Below are 16,147 nucleotides of genomic sequence, written 5' to 3'. Positions count from 1 at the left end.
CCCCACCCCCCATTCCCAAACATTGATGCATACCCCAATACCGCAGAGTGGGTCAGTCCTTTGTCCTCTAGTTATGGATTATTTCGAAGAGGAGGAGGGGGGGAGGCTGTCTATGTCACTCTCATTGATGAAGTGAACGCAGCGGGGGTCCCCAGAGGCAAAGACAATAACAGTATATGTGGGGCTAGAGGGGGATTAAAGTCCAGAGACATTCACAGTGCATATTATTTTTTATTTTTGTAGCTATTTCTGTGGAGAGAAACAAAGAGAGTGGAGGAAAAGTGGGAATAGGAAGAGACGTTTTTGCCTCCAGCGTCAAAGCAGGGATAGATTCCTCCTCTGCAGCTCCATTCCCCTCTGTTGATTCATCACAACAATTATAATTAAAGGGATTTGTGAATTTGTTCAGTAATAATTCTGTCCAAGACGGGTGGACTGACTTTAATAAGGGGCAATGAGAAGCATGTGCACCATCTATTCCATCAGCATGTCATATGCATGTAGTTTAAGGGACTTAGTTTTTATTTGTTCCTTTTCTTGCCATTTCCCCATCCCCCCGCCTCCCTCTCCTCTGTACACAAGCCATGAAATAATTAAAGAAGATTTAATTCATCCAGGCTCCTAATTTTCATTTATTCTGGGGGTATGACATCACACATCAAACCAGGGCCAGTCAAAACAAAGCAGTGCGTTGTCACTAGAGACAATCCAAACATTACAGACGGTATTCTCAGTTGAGCACGGGCCAGAAAAGCTCCAGTACAGTAGCTCAGAGAGAAGCAGCAGAGAGAGAGAGAGAGAGAGAGAGAGGGAGGGTGGAGGAAAAGAAGGCATGTGAGAGAAACCAGACATTTTCATTTCTCTCCCACAGAATGCCACTCTGCAGAGAGAAAGAGAAAGAGAGAGAGAGAGAGAGAGAAATAATCTACGATCCATCTCTGACTCAGAAATGAGATCATCTGTCTTCAACTGGTTTCGGCCTAAAATGAAACACAAAGACGCTGCAACGGAGACAAACCTTAGAAAATGAGACAGCAATGTTACGCTGGAGGGGAGGGAAAAAAAAAGAAAAAGTCAATAGGCGTCTACCTGCAGGGCAGCAGAGCTGTAATGGTGGCCTTGTTGCTTTGCCAAGTCAATGTTAGCTTCCTCTAAATCCCCTCTTGAGGAGGAGTACAATAGTCAACTTATACCTGCTGGTGGAGGCCCTGGGGATTAATGAGGACAGACAGCACAATGGCGTACTGATAGCTCAGAGTTATCCTCTCAATAAAACTTCAAAGAGCATTCCTGGATTTTTCCAAAGCGCCATTGGGTGCTGATACGGTGTGGCCTGTCAGTGGGTATGGCAGCGGAGCCGCGGCGTAACAGTCGGGGCCTCTGTGTGTGTTTTATCCCATCAAAGCTAACGTCAGCACCTTGGATGTGCGGCGTGGCAGCAGGCAGACGTCGTCAGGGGGGGGGGGGGTTACTACATTAAGGCCGTGTTTGACAACGCACAAGTGCGAACGCTAGATATGTCAGACAGGTGGTGAAATGGCGAAATGCTTCTTTTGAGGGGATGTTGTCACGGCGCGAAAGGTTCTGTCCGTAGCGATTCATTGCGGGGAGATTTTCATTTGATCTGGAAACAGGACTTAGGTCTGGATAAGGTCAGGTGAGGAGAGACGCCTGGCTGCAGAATTCAAGCTGGAGATGTACTTAGCTGAAAGAGGCTCTAAGATAATTTGGGAACTATTCGAGTGAAGAATTCCTGGATGAAAGGAAAAGTTTGAGAGAATTCAGGAATTCAGGACCCCGGTGCTTTCATCTGACTATAGAGGACTGCAAAGCCGGTTCAGCCCTAAACCACCAGGGAGCTGAAAAGGGCAGGAGGTGAAATAAACAAAAACAGAAACAACATATATGCACAGAGGGGGAGAAACAATGTCGATCAAAGCACAGGAGGGGGAATGAAGGAGAAATCCATTATGGGGGGAAAAAAAAAGACCAAACTATGAAAATCAGAGACATGAGGGCGGACGGCACGCAGACTCAGGATCAATGGAGAGATGGAGAGAGGCAGAGAGAAAAGGCACAGTTTATAAATTACACCGGCTCGATGGGTAAAAGTAGTTTGGCTCAGCGCATTGCAAATGCCACAAGTTCGGCATTCTCGCAAAAAAGCTGTTAGTCATCTATCAGTCCTGACAGTGGCGGCTCAGAGGACCCGAAAACTCACACAAGATTGAAAACTATGATTTTAACGCTAATGAGGCTTAGCTCCAGCACAGAGGAAGAGCCAGGGTGAAAAGCCAGTACAGTATCCCAGATGATTTTTTTTACTGACTCTGACCTTATGTGCTGAAAATTCAGCAGGAAAGTTGGAAGAGGCTGCGTATCAAGGAGCGGCAACCTCCGTTACGTAACTGGCTGAAATAAATTTTGCCGTTCTGTCTTGAGATGAAAAAAAAAAAAAAAAAATATTGCTGTGGCTGAGCGCAGTGGCCTGGATCTCAGGTGGAGGTTTTGCAGACAACACTCTCCACAGGTCAGCGCCCGGCCTAAAAAACTGCTTTGCCACCAGTGAGCAAAGTCATTAATCTCTCCTCTCTCTCCATGTGCGGCCGTGCAGCTCGCCACGGCAACGCCTCAGACGCAGGTCAGACGCATCCAGGTGGATGACAGAGAGAGGGGACGACCATGTGGACGGTATGAACTGACACGACAACACCCAACAGCTGACGGTGCAAAGCGAGGAGATGACTGCGCACATGACTGCAGACAGGTACACAGAACACAGAACAGATACACGCTGTATGCAGACAAGACAAGACAAGACGGACGGACGGACGGACAGAGGACGTTTTACATACGGAGAAAGCATACGAGACAGTGCGGGACAGGAAGGGAGCTGCTACTGCACCTGCGAGTCAGAGATCTCGGAGGGTTTTTCGGTCAGGCTGCTGCTCTCCGCTGGGATCAGGTCGTTGTACTTGGTGCTGACGTCTTCGTCGGAATAGTGAAGGCTGCCTGGGCTGGGTCTGGGAGGAGACCTGGGGAAAAGATACAGAATAAGTTGATAATTTCAGTTTTTATAGTGATGTAGCGAGCTGGAAGAGAGAAGAGAGTTGAAAGTTTCAAGTCACAAATTTACAAGTAAAAAAAAAAAAACTTGAGTATTCTTTGACATCCTTCTTCCCGTCATAGCTTGATGCTGTCATGATGGTTCATATCCCATTCAGACCAACACAATGACGCAGGTTTCACCCACATCGTCTGTGTCAGTCAACCCTTCTTTTATAGAGGACCTATTATGCTCATTTCAGGGGCTTTTAATATGATATTGGACCCCAGTGGGGCATTACTGAAAGTTCCAATCAATAAAAAAACTCCATAAATATCGCATACAAGCTGTCTGTGTACTCCTCCATTCTGGCTCTTTCCTGGCTCTCCCCCTTCCCCCCCACCTCCTACCACGCTGACTCTCGAGGGGCTGCTGCATAGTGACATGCCTCCTCTCACATTACCACTGTTGCCATATACAGTAGGGAACTTCAGCGGAAGTTGTGACGTTACTAAATGAGACTTTAGAAAAACCTCTCCAAACTCCAGCGTTTGCAGCAGTTCAGAGTTTCTGCCTGAGACAACACACGCCTACCTCATGATATGGCACTTCCACGTCCTCTCTAGAACAAGCATCCTACATTTTAAATATTTATAAGTCTGAAAACCTGGAAAAGCATAATAGGTCCCCTTTAAAGTATATATTTTGTGGGGCTTTTTAGGCCTTTAATGGATAGGACAGTAAGGAGACAGAAAGACAGAGGGTCACCGGTGGAATCGACCCAGGGCCGCTGTGGGGAGGATGACAGCCTTTTTGTATAAGGGGCCCCTGCTCTATCCACTGAACTACAGTACACAATGCCCCAGTTGATGCAACTCTTGATGCTTTATGGTAAAATAAATACCAACCTTTAATCACACTGTTGCACACACGGTTTTCGCCCTGTGCAGCTGAAGCTGCCTTTAGGTTTCATGCTTTAGATATTGTGGCTGAACTGTGATCGTACACATTACACAACACAACTGTGGCCTCGTGTCGAAGGACACAGCAGCCTGATGCCAGCTGGGACTCTTTTGTTGTATGTTTCTCTCATCACTAGTTCACCCATATCACCCTCCAATGTTTTCTGTCTGTCTCTACTGTCAACACTGAAAAAGACAAGCTGCCAAGGGGGAAAAAAAACAAACAATGTTTGGAATAAGTGTCTTGTTTACAGCCTGTCTGATCCTCTAACCCCCCCGTCTGTCTCGCTGTATTAATGTCGCCACGCTTCTAAAAATCCATAATTACTTTGTTGAGTACAACGCCATCACGAGCGACAGAGATGATGGCCAAAATTATGCAAATGAGACCGAAGTTGCCATAATCATCCTTAAAAAAAAAAACATCCTTCATTTGAAGGATGACACTGAAGCCGATTCCGACAAACAAGCAAATGAGACTATGTGATGACTGCGCGTCTCCTTCGTTTTCCACTAATGTCTGAGACGCAGCAGCCGGCGCTTCCTTTTCGACTTCACATGTATCGCAGTCTCTGTGTGTGTGTAGGAGTTGGGCTTGATGAAAATCATGGGACACTCATGAGACGGCTGCCTACAGTCAGTCTCTCCTGGAATGAATGATTCCCCCTGATTCGCTCCTCACTGTGGGCTGAGGAATGTCAAACCATCGGGCCCTTGTGACTACATTATAAATTGAACTTGTGCGGCGCTCAAGGGGTCATTACACAAATGGCAGCCTTAAGGCTTTTTTGCTCTGGCAAATGTTATCAGTGCCTATACCTGAATGATGGCGAGGATTAAACTGTCCGCTGCATGCTGCGGTGATTAGATGTGTCACTCAGGTGTGGGTTTAAATAGTTTAAGTACTGGGGATGTGCAGGGCCGGCTGCTGGAATAAACACTCCATGCCGTTGTTTAGGGGGGGCACATGATCAGAAAGGTGCCATCCGGGGTTCAATTCAGTTCATTTAACACATAAACATGACTGTGTGTGTCTCTTCATTCAGTTGGAGTGTTTTGGGGGCCACAAATAAAATCTTTTTTAGGGCCACCAAAATCCTTGGACCGGCCCTGGGGATGTGTAGAGGGAGGATTCCCCCTTGAAGGGGAGAGCGTGGTGGTGGAGAGGTGTTGAGTGAAAGTGAAAGCTGAAAGAAAGAAGGAATGAGGAAAAATGAGGGCTAGATAAACAATTCCTAAAATGGTGTTCTCTTGTCTGGGCTTCTTTAAGTAAATATGAGAAGAAAAAAGAAAGAAAGAAAGAAAAAAAAAGGAAGAAACTTTCTCTGTGCTTATTCTCCTCTGTATTTTCCAGTGTCCCCCAGTCCTGCTAAACAAACACCCATCTGTTTCTGCTGATTGGTGCTGGTTTGGCCCAGACCACTGGGACATACTGACTCCTGTTGACTTTCCAGTCCGCGGTGTCGGCCGCCAGTCGCTGTAGCACAAACAGCCGCTTTTTACGCGTCGAAACCACATTTGCATAAGTATTTTCCAAATAAATATGCTTTTGAGAGCATTTCAAAAATGCTGTGGGTAAATTCCAGCCGTTTTCACAAGGGGTGGTGTTTTTGAGCGCCGTGGCGGACAAAATGGAAAACTCCGCAGGGAAATCACAAAGCAAGCAGTAAAATGCACTTACACTCGATGAGTTATATTAAACTAGATTAAGAGTTAATTCATTTCACTTGCGCAGAGCAGTGGAACATCTAACATAGAGAGCCACTTATGTACAGCGCATACAATGCACTGCAATCCTGCTAATTTGTGTGATGTCTCAGAGTGTGTGTATGTTTGAGGATGTTCAACAGAGCTCAAGAGTATGTGTGTGTGTTTGTGTGTTTGATGAGAGCCGCTGTCACTGCACTGGTTAAATCCTCCGGTCTGCTGGAGAAAGTGAGAGCTCAGTTTTAATGAATTATGAAAAACTCATATATCATGGTGGAACTGGGCAATTACAGCTAACAACACAACATCAATGAATAATTATTCCAATTGCTGAGTAGTGAACAGATGAATTATTTACTCTTTAAAAATGCTGGGAAATACAAAAAAGTAGCCGACTGATAATTGGCTTAAACCTGACCTCACAAAGCAAATAATGTTTTCTTTGAGACTCAAGAAAGATACATGTGACTTCTGGTGGAGTCTGGCTATGATACGGACACAGTGAAGTGATCTGAAGCCATCCATATAATCTGAACCTTATTTACTGTCTCTGTTTTGTCTTTTCTTCAAGTACTCTCCAAACTAAAACTGAAACAGCAGGAAAATTAGTATTATTGTATAAGTTTTTTAAACTGACATGAAAGTTAAAAACTAAAAAAATGTTTCATTAGCATTTCAATAGCTCATGTCAGGTCATACCAAACGATATTTATCTCACAAAAGCACAGAAATGTTTAAGAAAAAGGAAAACATAAAAAGAGCAAAATGTCTTATGGAAAAAAAAAACAGGCTGTGGCTGTGTTTTATTTTGTCCGTTTCATCTGAATATTGCAGCGGGTAGCAGGTGTGGAGACTAATATGTAAACTACACATGAGATAATGGAGGAACTTTACTATTCAAGGCTCAGAATAGCCTCTCTGAAGTAATTATAGGGAACTGAAGGTAAAGAGAAACTCAAGTACAGAAAAATGGAAAAAGCAAATAAATAAAGAAGAAGAAGAGGAAGTGCTAAACAGCTGCCACTCAAGGTAAAATCAAGAAGAAAGTGTGTATCTGATGAATGTGCACAGTTTCAAGCAGATGGGGGAATAGATGCTAATGCAAATGCTCCACATATTTAGATATGCATTATACACTATAATTCATCCTCATTTTCCCTGGCGCATTTATGCATTTTTCTATGCTAATTACAATTACTTCATCTTTATGTATTAAGAAGTGATTGGAGGTAATATTAGAATTCATTATGTAAATAAATCATAGAAAAGGTCCAATAGTTTGTTCATTAATCATCTAACCGTTATAGTGTGTTTACAAGCAGCATCCTTCTATTATCAGTTCCCCGACAACACTTTACACAAGAGCACACGTGACGTCGATGAAGATGCAACTCTGAGACTCAGAACAACTCACAAAACATCACAGCAAACTCTTAATCACATCTCTTTAATTCCAATCTGCGCTCTTCTCCCCAGCGGCCCTCTCCACCGTAACCTTTAGCAACTTGAATTCCTCAGCAGTTCTTTCAGCTGAGTACCCCAACCCACCACCACCACCACCACCACCACCCCAACCTCAAGACACAGTCAGACAAAGAGCATGGAGCCGCTGTGAAGTAACGCTGTTGTGTGTGAGCCCGCTGGGACATTATGATAAACTGCCTGTTTAAAAACATTGGAGGAAGCTCAGCCCACTTTCAGCCCTTCTCCTTGACCCTCATGCGCTGTCGCTGTCGAGCCGAGCGTAAATTATTTATCAGCTCTCTCCCTCGCGCGGAGAAGGGTCCACTTAATCCTCTCGCAGCAAAACTCAGTCAGCAGTATGTCGGGTAAGAAATGAGAACCAAGGGGGTGAAATCAAATCTGCCCCCGGTCTTTACTCATTATCAGGCTCTCCTCTTGCTACAGTCGCCCGTGGGGACTTATTAACATGTCTGAAGTGTTCAAGAGCTTTGTCACTCAAGAGCGTTTAAAACCATGTTAATCTACATTGAATTACTTCACCAAGACCTCCTTAAACCCCAAACTAGTGTGTCAAAGTAGGTTTCAAACTTCTTAAAGAGAACGGTACAAAGCCACACAGGAACGATGCGGCTAATCCCCCGCTCTTTATCATAACAGCGGTTAAAAACACTCGTCTCTTGAATGAATGAACCGCAGCTCTAAAAACACATTTGCACTCTGTGTTATGTGCTTGGGCTGTTAATATCTTACAGTATATAAACCATGCAACAGATGTTATGTGTGTGTTGCTATTCTACAGTGCCAGAGAGGGATATTGGCAGTTTAAGTAGTGACCGATTAAGTTGTCACTTACCAAAAGTGAACTGCATTGATTTCCCTGCGATGCTGATTGAATTCACTGCCACGCGTATCGGCCCTTGTGTTAAGCTCTGGACAAACGATCTCCACGCAGGGGAAAATCTCCTTCCAAATTCAGCCGTAAATGGCGAGAGCCGTCTCGACACAGCTCTGAATCGGAATAACTACAGCGAGATTAAGAATGTGTTTGATTTCTGATCCCGGTATCAAGCGGGAGGACTTCATCCTGTCTTTGGTATTCCGAGAGCAGAGATCAAGATGTGGCATTAATCTCTAATCGGAGGCTCAGGTGTTGGGTTTTTTTTTTTTCAGTTCCTACTCTATAGGCGGGGGAGTTGAAAGAGTGGTGATTTTCAAAGTACATCTTTCACCCCCCTCATCACCCCCCACCCCTCCCTCCCCTCCTGGCCTTCTCTCTTCAAGCCGGAGGATATAATAGGAGGCTGCCTGGAAGCTCCTCAAAGACCTGGGCCTGCTTTGATTTGTCCTCAAGGTCACACTCACTTGTACATAAACAGATAAACACATCCAAACAAATGTATCACATTCTCATATACAAATACAAACCTATATATTTTTCATAATGTGAACCTGGAGACTCACACACAGAGGGGAGCGCACCTGTCTCTTGATGCTTTGATATGAACTATAACCCCAAACTATTACAAGCCTGTCTCCAGCTGTCCCTGAACGCACCTCTTACCTAAACAGGTTCTAATAATCTAACGCAGAGTCCACCGTCTTCATCCAGACGAGCACGTATGACTCAGTTCTCGCAGCTTTTCTGAGTGCAGGTGTCGGTCTGAGTGATTGGCTTTAAACAAGGCCACGGTCTCAGCATGCTGCATGTCCTACAGCTGGAGACTCACTCAAACAAGGAAGCTCATTAAAACCGAATCTGTCACAAATCTGTTTGGTTTGCTGCTTTTAAGAAGCAGGAAGAATGGATTTCAGGAAGAGGCTGAAAGATATTTAGAGATATTTCCACACATGATGCAATTATTAAAATGTTTTACCTTTAAACTAAGCTTCTAATTTACATATTGTTCAAAAGCTGACAGCGTGCGGGTCACTGACCTGGTGTAGACGCCGTTCTTCCGGCAGAAAGAGTTCTTCACGGACAGCCGTCGGTTGTTGAGCTCCAGAGCGGGGAAGCGTCCTTCGTCCAGGCTCACCATGTCCCCGTGCGTCAGGGCGTTGCAGTTGGAGTTGTTACCTGGACACACGTATAGAGACACTGTGTGACCACAGGCCAGACGGACACGCAGGTTAGTGTCTGGGAGGGTGGATGGAAATGAATCATGCCCCTTCCTTTATTCCAACACTTTTAACAGGTCAAACCTTGAGACTTGACTGTTTTTGGTTGTTGTTTTTTAAGTTTCATGGAAGTAAGTCCAGGTAAACTTTCCACTAACTCATTCTTGTGGCCTGAAGCAATAGTTCATCTTTCAGTTTTTGGAAAATATGCTGATTTGCTTGCCTGGAGTTGGATGAAAAGATTAACAACACAAATATGTAGCCGGAGCCAGCAGGTGGTTAGCTTAGCATGGCATAAAAACAGGGGCAACAGGGGGGTGAAGCTAGCCTGGGGTGTTAATTAGTGAGTCTTAAAGGTGCTGGTGGTGAGAGGTGGATTTTTGTTACCTTCAGATAGAGCACGGCTAGCTGCAGCCCCCCTGTCTGCACTGTTTCTTGGCTAAGCTAACTGGCTGCCGGCTGCAGCCTTACTTTGACAGAGACAGCGGTATCTGAGTTCTCATCTAACTCTCGGCAAGAACGCAAATAAACCCATTTCCCCAAATGATGAACCACAGCACATAAGTCTGACTCAAGCCTTACAGCTCTATTTCTCAATAAAAAACACACAATGAGACTTATTATTAAAAAAACAGGAAGAAAAAAATGATATATATGAAATAATACACCATATTATCCTGCAATGGAAAATTTACAGATTAAACATTGAATAGAGACATTTTATAAAAACTAATGATGGAGGACGTTCCCTATAGAGTGGCATCACAAATTCAAGGCTACAAATGACACCAAGTCATAGAAAAGCATGTAAAAAAAAACACCCCAGAATATGATAAATGAGCGTGACTCTCAGTGTAAACACTGTCAGTGGATCACACATAAATGGGCAGTTACACAACTGTTTTGCCTCGACTCCGAGCGTCCCCCCCATGATTCATCAAACAGCTTGCCACGCTGCTCTACGGTAGATTAATGTTTGGGGAGGCTGGCGCTCGCCATGTTACAGGTTAAAAACACTTTCAGTCATCCCTAAGACTTATGGCGGACCAGGACCTCCGCGGTCGCTCCTGGGGCTACTTGAGGTCAATTGGTGGTTACGCAAACACACAGAAACAGAAAGACCGCTGGGTAGGTCCAGCGGCCCGGGCCAGATTCCTAGAGGGGGATATGGAGGCTTTGAGAGTGTCTTTGTGTTGGAGTGAGAAGGAACCTCTTGTTTTTCCCGTCAGTCAGAGAGATGGGCAGTGACCCGCAGGGACCCCCCTCCCTTCTCCCGCCTGGCAGCTAAACAGCCATTGCAGAAGTGCTGAGCTGAGGGAAATACCCGCTGATGTCAGAGCTGCACTGAATGGACAAGTATGCCCCCTTCTCCCTCTCTCTCCCTCCCCTGCCTTTTTTTTTTTTTTTTGTTCCTCTGCTACTCAGTCAATTATCTGTTTCATTCAAAATCAGAACATACCCCACGAGAGAAAAGTTAGCTCAAGTTCACTGCTCTGTGTTGGAAAACTGCAAATCATCAAGTCCTCCTCGCATAAAAGTGTTCGAAAAAGTCAAGTCATCAGATTCTTGGCCCTCCGTGCCACTGGGTAACAAGAAAGGTACGAGGCTTCTATAACTGTTAAATGCTCCATTTAATTGTGAAATTGTGTGCACTCACCTGATTCGGACTTCTTGGCATACTTTTTGCTCTGTCCCCTGATAATGAGGATGAAAACCAGCAGCAGGATGAAGATGAGTCCCACCAGAGCCACAACCACCAGGAACCACCACTCCTCGTAGAAAGGTGCCACTTTTTGAGCTAAATGGAAAAAAGAAAAGAAAAAATGGAAAAAAAAAAAAGTTAAAATTGGAATGTGCTGCTGCTGAAGACATCTGGCCATGTTTCTGTGATGTCTGAACGACCTCGGGGAATTTAATTTAGTCTGAAAATGAATGCGCTTCAATTTCTTTCAACAAACTCATAAAAGCTCACCAGATATAGACGGAGAGGGCAGACTGGGAGAGCCGTAGCCGTAGTCGTTCACTCCAATTACCCGGAAGTCGTAACTAACGCCTTGCTTTAAGATGTCCATGTTGAACGTGTGCAACGTCGCTTCCTTGGGGATGTCCTTGATTAAGATATCCCACAATCCTTCATCTGTAAGAGGTCAGAGGAAACCATGGGAATTGAAAAAGATTAAAAAATAAATGACAATATGTCTTTGTTAACAGGTTGTTTGTTTGTTTGTTTGATATAAGGCTCCGGCCTGGCTGGCAGCTAGCTCCCAGGGTAATTCATAATTCCTACAAATATTACACAATCCATCAATTTCACTGCTCCCGTAAAATTTACAGCAACCAAATCTACATCATAAACAGTGGCGCGGCCATATTTCAAATGAAGCCACGTCGGATGGCTTACTGCTGGCTTTGGAAATTCTGTCAGACGCCATTTATTACACATCGCTTGCTTGTAAACATCAGTGTGAGTTTGACTCTTTTAATGGGGCACACAAACATAAACAAGCACCAGAGTTCATCTGTCATGCCGCTCAACTCTGGCAAAAGTTGGAGAAGCTGGTGTCATTTGATCCGGAGACAAAAACAAGTCATCAAGTTATATGAGGCCGCAGAGAGTTATGGCCCTTGGCGAAGGCATTAGGAGAAGATGAGGGGGAATGGGCGTGTGTTGGGGCTGGTTAAACCATCCTCCGTGTCCCCTGGGCACTGACCCTCAGATATACATTATCCTCCAACTGCCCTCTTTAGTTTCTTTTCACTTAAAAGTTGTGAAACACACCTCCCTCCCCTGTGAGCCTCCGACCATCCATCACCCTCTTAATCCTGCCCGACATGTCAATCACAGCTGAAACCAGATGCCAATTGTCTAAACTGCAGCGCTTGGATCAATAAGCCATTAAAATACCGGGGAACAGACTCCAGGCCAGCAGATGTTGACACTTTACACCACTTCCCTTAATCAAGCTATCTAAGTGGCAATAACGCAAACTCTAGAGTTTCACGACCGAAGTGGCGATCTGCTGCGTACCTGAAGGTCTGGCCTCGATGACGTAGCGACTGATGGGAGACCGTCCTGGGTCCCCGCTGGTCCAGTGGATGGTCAGAGATGAACCATAGCGTGTGATAAATGGTTCTCCAGGGGGTCCCGGGGCTCCTAATTATCAATAATAAAATGAGTAAAAGCATTTAAAACCAATAATTAAAAATATATATATTCAATTTTTATGTTACAAACCTTCTCCTGGGCCAGTGGTGATGTTGGCCTCCACCTCGGGCCCGTAGATGAAAGTCTTGGCCCGGATGCGGAAGTTATATGTGATGCCTTCAGCCAGGTCTCTGAGCTTCAGCCAGAGGGGCCCGCTCCCCTTCACGTCCACCGTCACTGTCTTACTGACGCCTGGGGGGGAGGGGGAGTGAAGACAGTCGGCACAGGCCACTGAGGACTCTAGACAAACACACCACATTTAGAGCAGGTCTTACACAGGCCAAGCAATGTGGGAGCACACTCGCCACAGGCAAACACACACACACATAAACACACACATACATACGCAGTAATGGAATTAGTAGTGGGAAATCATGTTGGCATTTTAGCACTGTAGACACATATTATTCATGATGACAGTAGAAGCTATGCAAAGGTTGCAATGGCAGTATGATCTGTTTAGGTCTCGGTGATGGTTAGCTTCCAGCTCGAGAAAAAAAAAATGCACACCCCAAGATTATGACCACGTTGAGTTCAATTGATAGGTCTCGGGGTGTGCATGAAGCTTTCATAGAAGCCAGCAGCCGTTTTAAGCAGAAGAGAGTTATAATAAGGAGAAAGTGAGGGGCTCACCATCCACCGGGGTGCAGGGTTCGTAGACCAGGCGGTAGCCCTCGATGATGCCGTTGGGGAAGGTGGGCTCACCCCAGGACACGTTGACCGAGGTGGTGGTCAGCTCGCTGAAGTGGATGAAGCCGGGAGCACTGGGAGCTGAGACACATAGACATAGGTCAAAAGGTGAAGGAATCAATGACAGTGAATGCATCAAGAAATTTGGAGGTTTTTCTCAGGTTGGCGACAGATCAATCTAATGACAAAGGGTTAAAGGGATAGTTCAACATTTTGGGAAACTGGCCCACTGCCATAATTACTGTAGTTTTAGGAGTAGGTATGTTACCTTTAATTGTCGGTGCAAGTTATTTTTAGAACGGCGGAGCAGAGCCGCGAGCTGCTCAGAGCTACGCTACAGAGGCTAATGGAATTTCTTGGTTTCTCTCATCAAACTCATCACAACCGAGTGCAGAGACTGCTTGCCGAAAAACTGGCCCCAACGGAAATGCGCATCAGTGGTTTTGCATGAATTTACCTCGAAAACAACTCTGTCTCGTAACGTTCCGTTATTATCTCATAGCGTGGTGAATGTGCAGGTCACAACTTGTCCACCAGAGCGTTTTGGAGTTGTTAGATTGTGTATTTGATGAGTTTGATGAGGGAAACCAAGAAATCCAATTAGCCTCCGTAACGTAGCTCTGAGCAGCTCGCGGCTCTGTTCTGCCGTTCTAAAAATAGCTTGCACCGACAATTAAAGGTAACAAACCTACTGCTATTACTATAGGGATTATGGCAATGGGCCAATTTGCCAAAATGTTGAACTATCCCTTTAAGATCACATTTGTGAGTTAGTCTAGCTGACCCAATGCATACATTGTTAAAGTAAATCACTCAAAATCATCTGTACAACCGAAATCATGTACTGTAGCTGCAGCTTTTTCTCTCATATCTTTTTTTTTTTTTTTTTACGGCTGCTGTTTTCTGTTTTTGTGTTTGGCAAACATGAAGCAGCGATCAGTTTTCTCTCAGCTTCTCTCCAGTCTGTATCTGCAGGTAGAAACTGCTGCTGGCTGCTTTTGTTACTTTTCTCACTGCGGGTCCAGAGCTGCAGCTGTGAGATCGTTGCCGCTCCAGCTTCTCTAACTGAGCGATATCGGCTGCGACTGGCGAGCCGGCGTCCTCGTTCAACAGTTGAACCGCCTTGATTAGGTCAACGCCACATCTTTTTTTTCTCTCTCTCTCTTTAGTGCATATGGGTTAAAAGGCTTAAAGAAATACAATCTGACACAGGCTATTTCTAAAACCCAGCCACAACGGTTGCCCTCGGCCTCCAGGGTCCACTGCAGCTGCCTGAGCTTGTGACACGGCTGCGCTCAAAAACACAGTTCCCCCTGTTGTCTTTAAACTTGTCGAGCAGGAGTCAGTAAAGACAATGTCTCTTTGTCCTCCGTAGAGATGGGATAACTATTTCCACAGGGCTCCTCCCCTCTCTCCCCCTCCTCCCGTTTCCAGCTTGTCATCTGCTTCCTCCTCCCACAACACTGACCCACAAGGAAAACTGAGAATCTGTGAATGCCTTCTGTTTTTTGTTTTTTTTCTTTTTCTACTGGTGCAGCACACAAAGGGCATCAAAATTGTAAGAAAGAAAGATGGATGAGAAGAATAGTGAAGGTTTTGGTTGGAAAGAGGGAGGGAGAAAGGGAGGGGGGGGAGTTGTGTAGACATAGCATGCCTGTAGACACAAAGCTCGCTCCAACAAATTTTCATACCATCTACTTTCCAGACAAAATAGGGAGATTCAGCGAATGAGTTCGGAGTGGGTTTGCTGATTAGGAACTTATGCTCAGTGTGTGGCTCCGCTAACATCGTTTGGCATGCTGACAGCAGCGATTAGCATCATCTTCACATCAAATTCTTTCCTCATGGTTGACTCATCCTCTTTGGGAAAACTCTCAGGGTTCTCCGAACTAACATCAGCACCAGCAGCCTCACCACCACCACCACCACCAGCAGCAGCAGCAGCACCGGCGCATAAATATAACAACTGAGCGAACACGGCTGTGCGCGCTCTAATTTATCCGCTCGACTCGTGTCATCCTGTTACCTCATTTGTCTTCGGCTTGTCTTGCTTCTCCCGGCACCTCTCCATCATAATATGCTCATTCATTACACACGGAAATATTTGTTTTTTTACGACGCTGCTTGATTTCAACACGTCTGACTGTTTCATTTATTCATAGGTGAATGAGGAAAGTGCGAGTTTGCCCGGTGTCTTGACGGTTTTGATTTACCTGCTTGCTGAGTGCGGCCCCTGGTTGGTGGGCTGCGGGGTCCGTCCCCGGCAGCGTTGAAGGGGGCCACGCTGATCATATAGGTGGTGTAACCAGTTAAGTTCTTCAGTTTCACCCCTCCCTCGGGCATGAACAGAGTGCGAAGCCGCTCTGTCTCATTCTTTCGCTGGAACTCCCAAAAGTAAACCTGCACGGAACAAGAGAGGCATAAATACATATTAATGCATGTCTACCGATGCAGCTCAGGGACCACAACTATTTCTGTTTCTATAAAACTCAGTCTCCATTCCAAACTCCCTTTAGGGAGACACACAATTTCGTTTTATTCCCTATAAATGTTTTCTTGAGCAACAAACATTTCATTGAGCAGCCCCTGTGGAAAAGAGTGGAGGCTAAAAGTGCAAAAATGTGCATTTAATGGTGATTAACATGTGGTCTCAGATGAACCAAAAAGAACATTGAAATATTTATATAATGATAAAAACAGAACACAATCTTGTTGCTTTATTAAGAAGCGAGCCTATAAAATGTGTTGCTCCTAGGGCCTTGTGTTGTGTTCAGCAGTGTTTGCCGTTTTTTTTCCGACCTTGTAGCCCTGGATGTCCCCGTTCTGCGCGTCCACGGGTGGGGGGTCCCACGTCACGTCCAGCTGGGTGGCTGTCGCGGACTGAATGGCCACGTTCAGCGGCGGGGCTGTGGGCACTGTCGTCACACACAAATAATCACACATTAAAAGATTACCCTC

At 45.3% G+C, this 16,147-nt stretch overlaps 1 protein-coding gene across 1 annotated transcript in view; it reads right to left on the bottom strand.

Annotated features, from left to right (window-relative positions):
* The window catches only part of sdk2b (sidekick cell adhesion molecule 2b), a gene marked incomplete at its 3' end in the record, with an annotated part of 87,865 nt that overhangs the window by 3,352 nt on the left and 68,366 nt on the right, over positions 1–16,147 (bottom strand). The window contains exons 35-43 of the mRNA XM_083994079.1: positions 15,989–16,104; positions 15,403–15,589; positions 13,133–13,270; positions 12,530–12,691; positions 12,323–12,448; positions 11,267–11,431; positions 10,952–11,092; positions 9,115–9,253; positions 2,906–3,035 (exon numbers count right to left, since the gene is read on the bottom strand). Coding sequence (XP_083850205.1) covers positions 2,906–3,035; positions 9,115–9,253; positions 10,952–11,092; positions 11,267–11,431; positions 12,323–12,448; positions 12,530–12,691; positions 13,133–13,270; positions 15,403–15,589; positions 15,989–16,104 — 1,304 coding nt within the window. The remainder of the gene's footprint in view (positions 1–2,905; positions 3,036–9,114; positions 9,254–10,951; positions 11,093–11,266; positions 11,432–12,322; positions 12,449–12,529; positions 12,692–13,132; positions 13,271–15,402; positions 15,590–15,988; positions 16,105–16,147) is intronic.

This window comes from Trachurus trachurus (assembly GCF_905171665.1).
Source record: "Trachurus trachurus genome assembly, chromosome: 19".
In the NCBI taxonomy this organism is placed as follows: Eukaryota; Metazoa; Chordata; class Actinopteri; order Carangiformes; family Carangidae; genus Trachurus; species Trachurus trachurus.
Note: the sequence above shows the minus strand (reverse complement) of the source record. Positions and strands in the feature narration are given on the sequence as shown.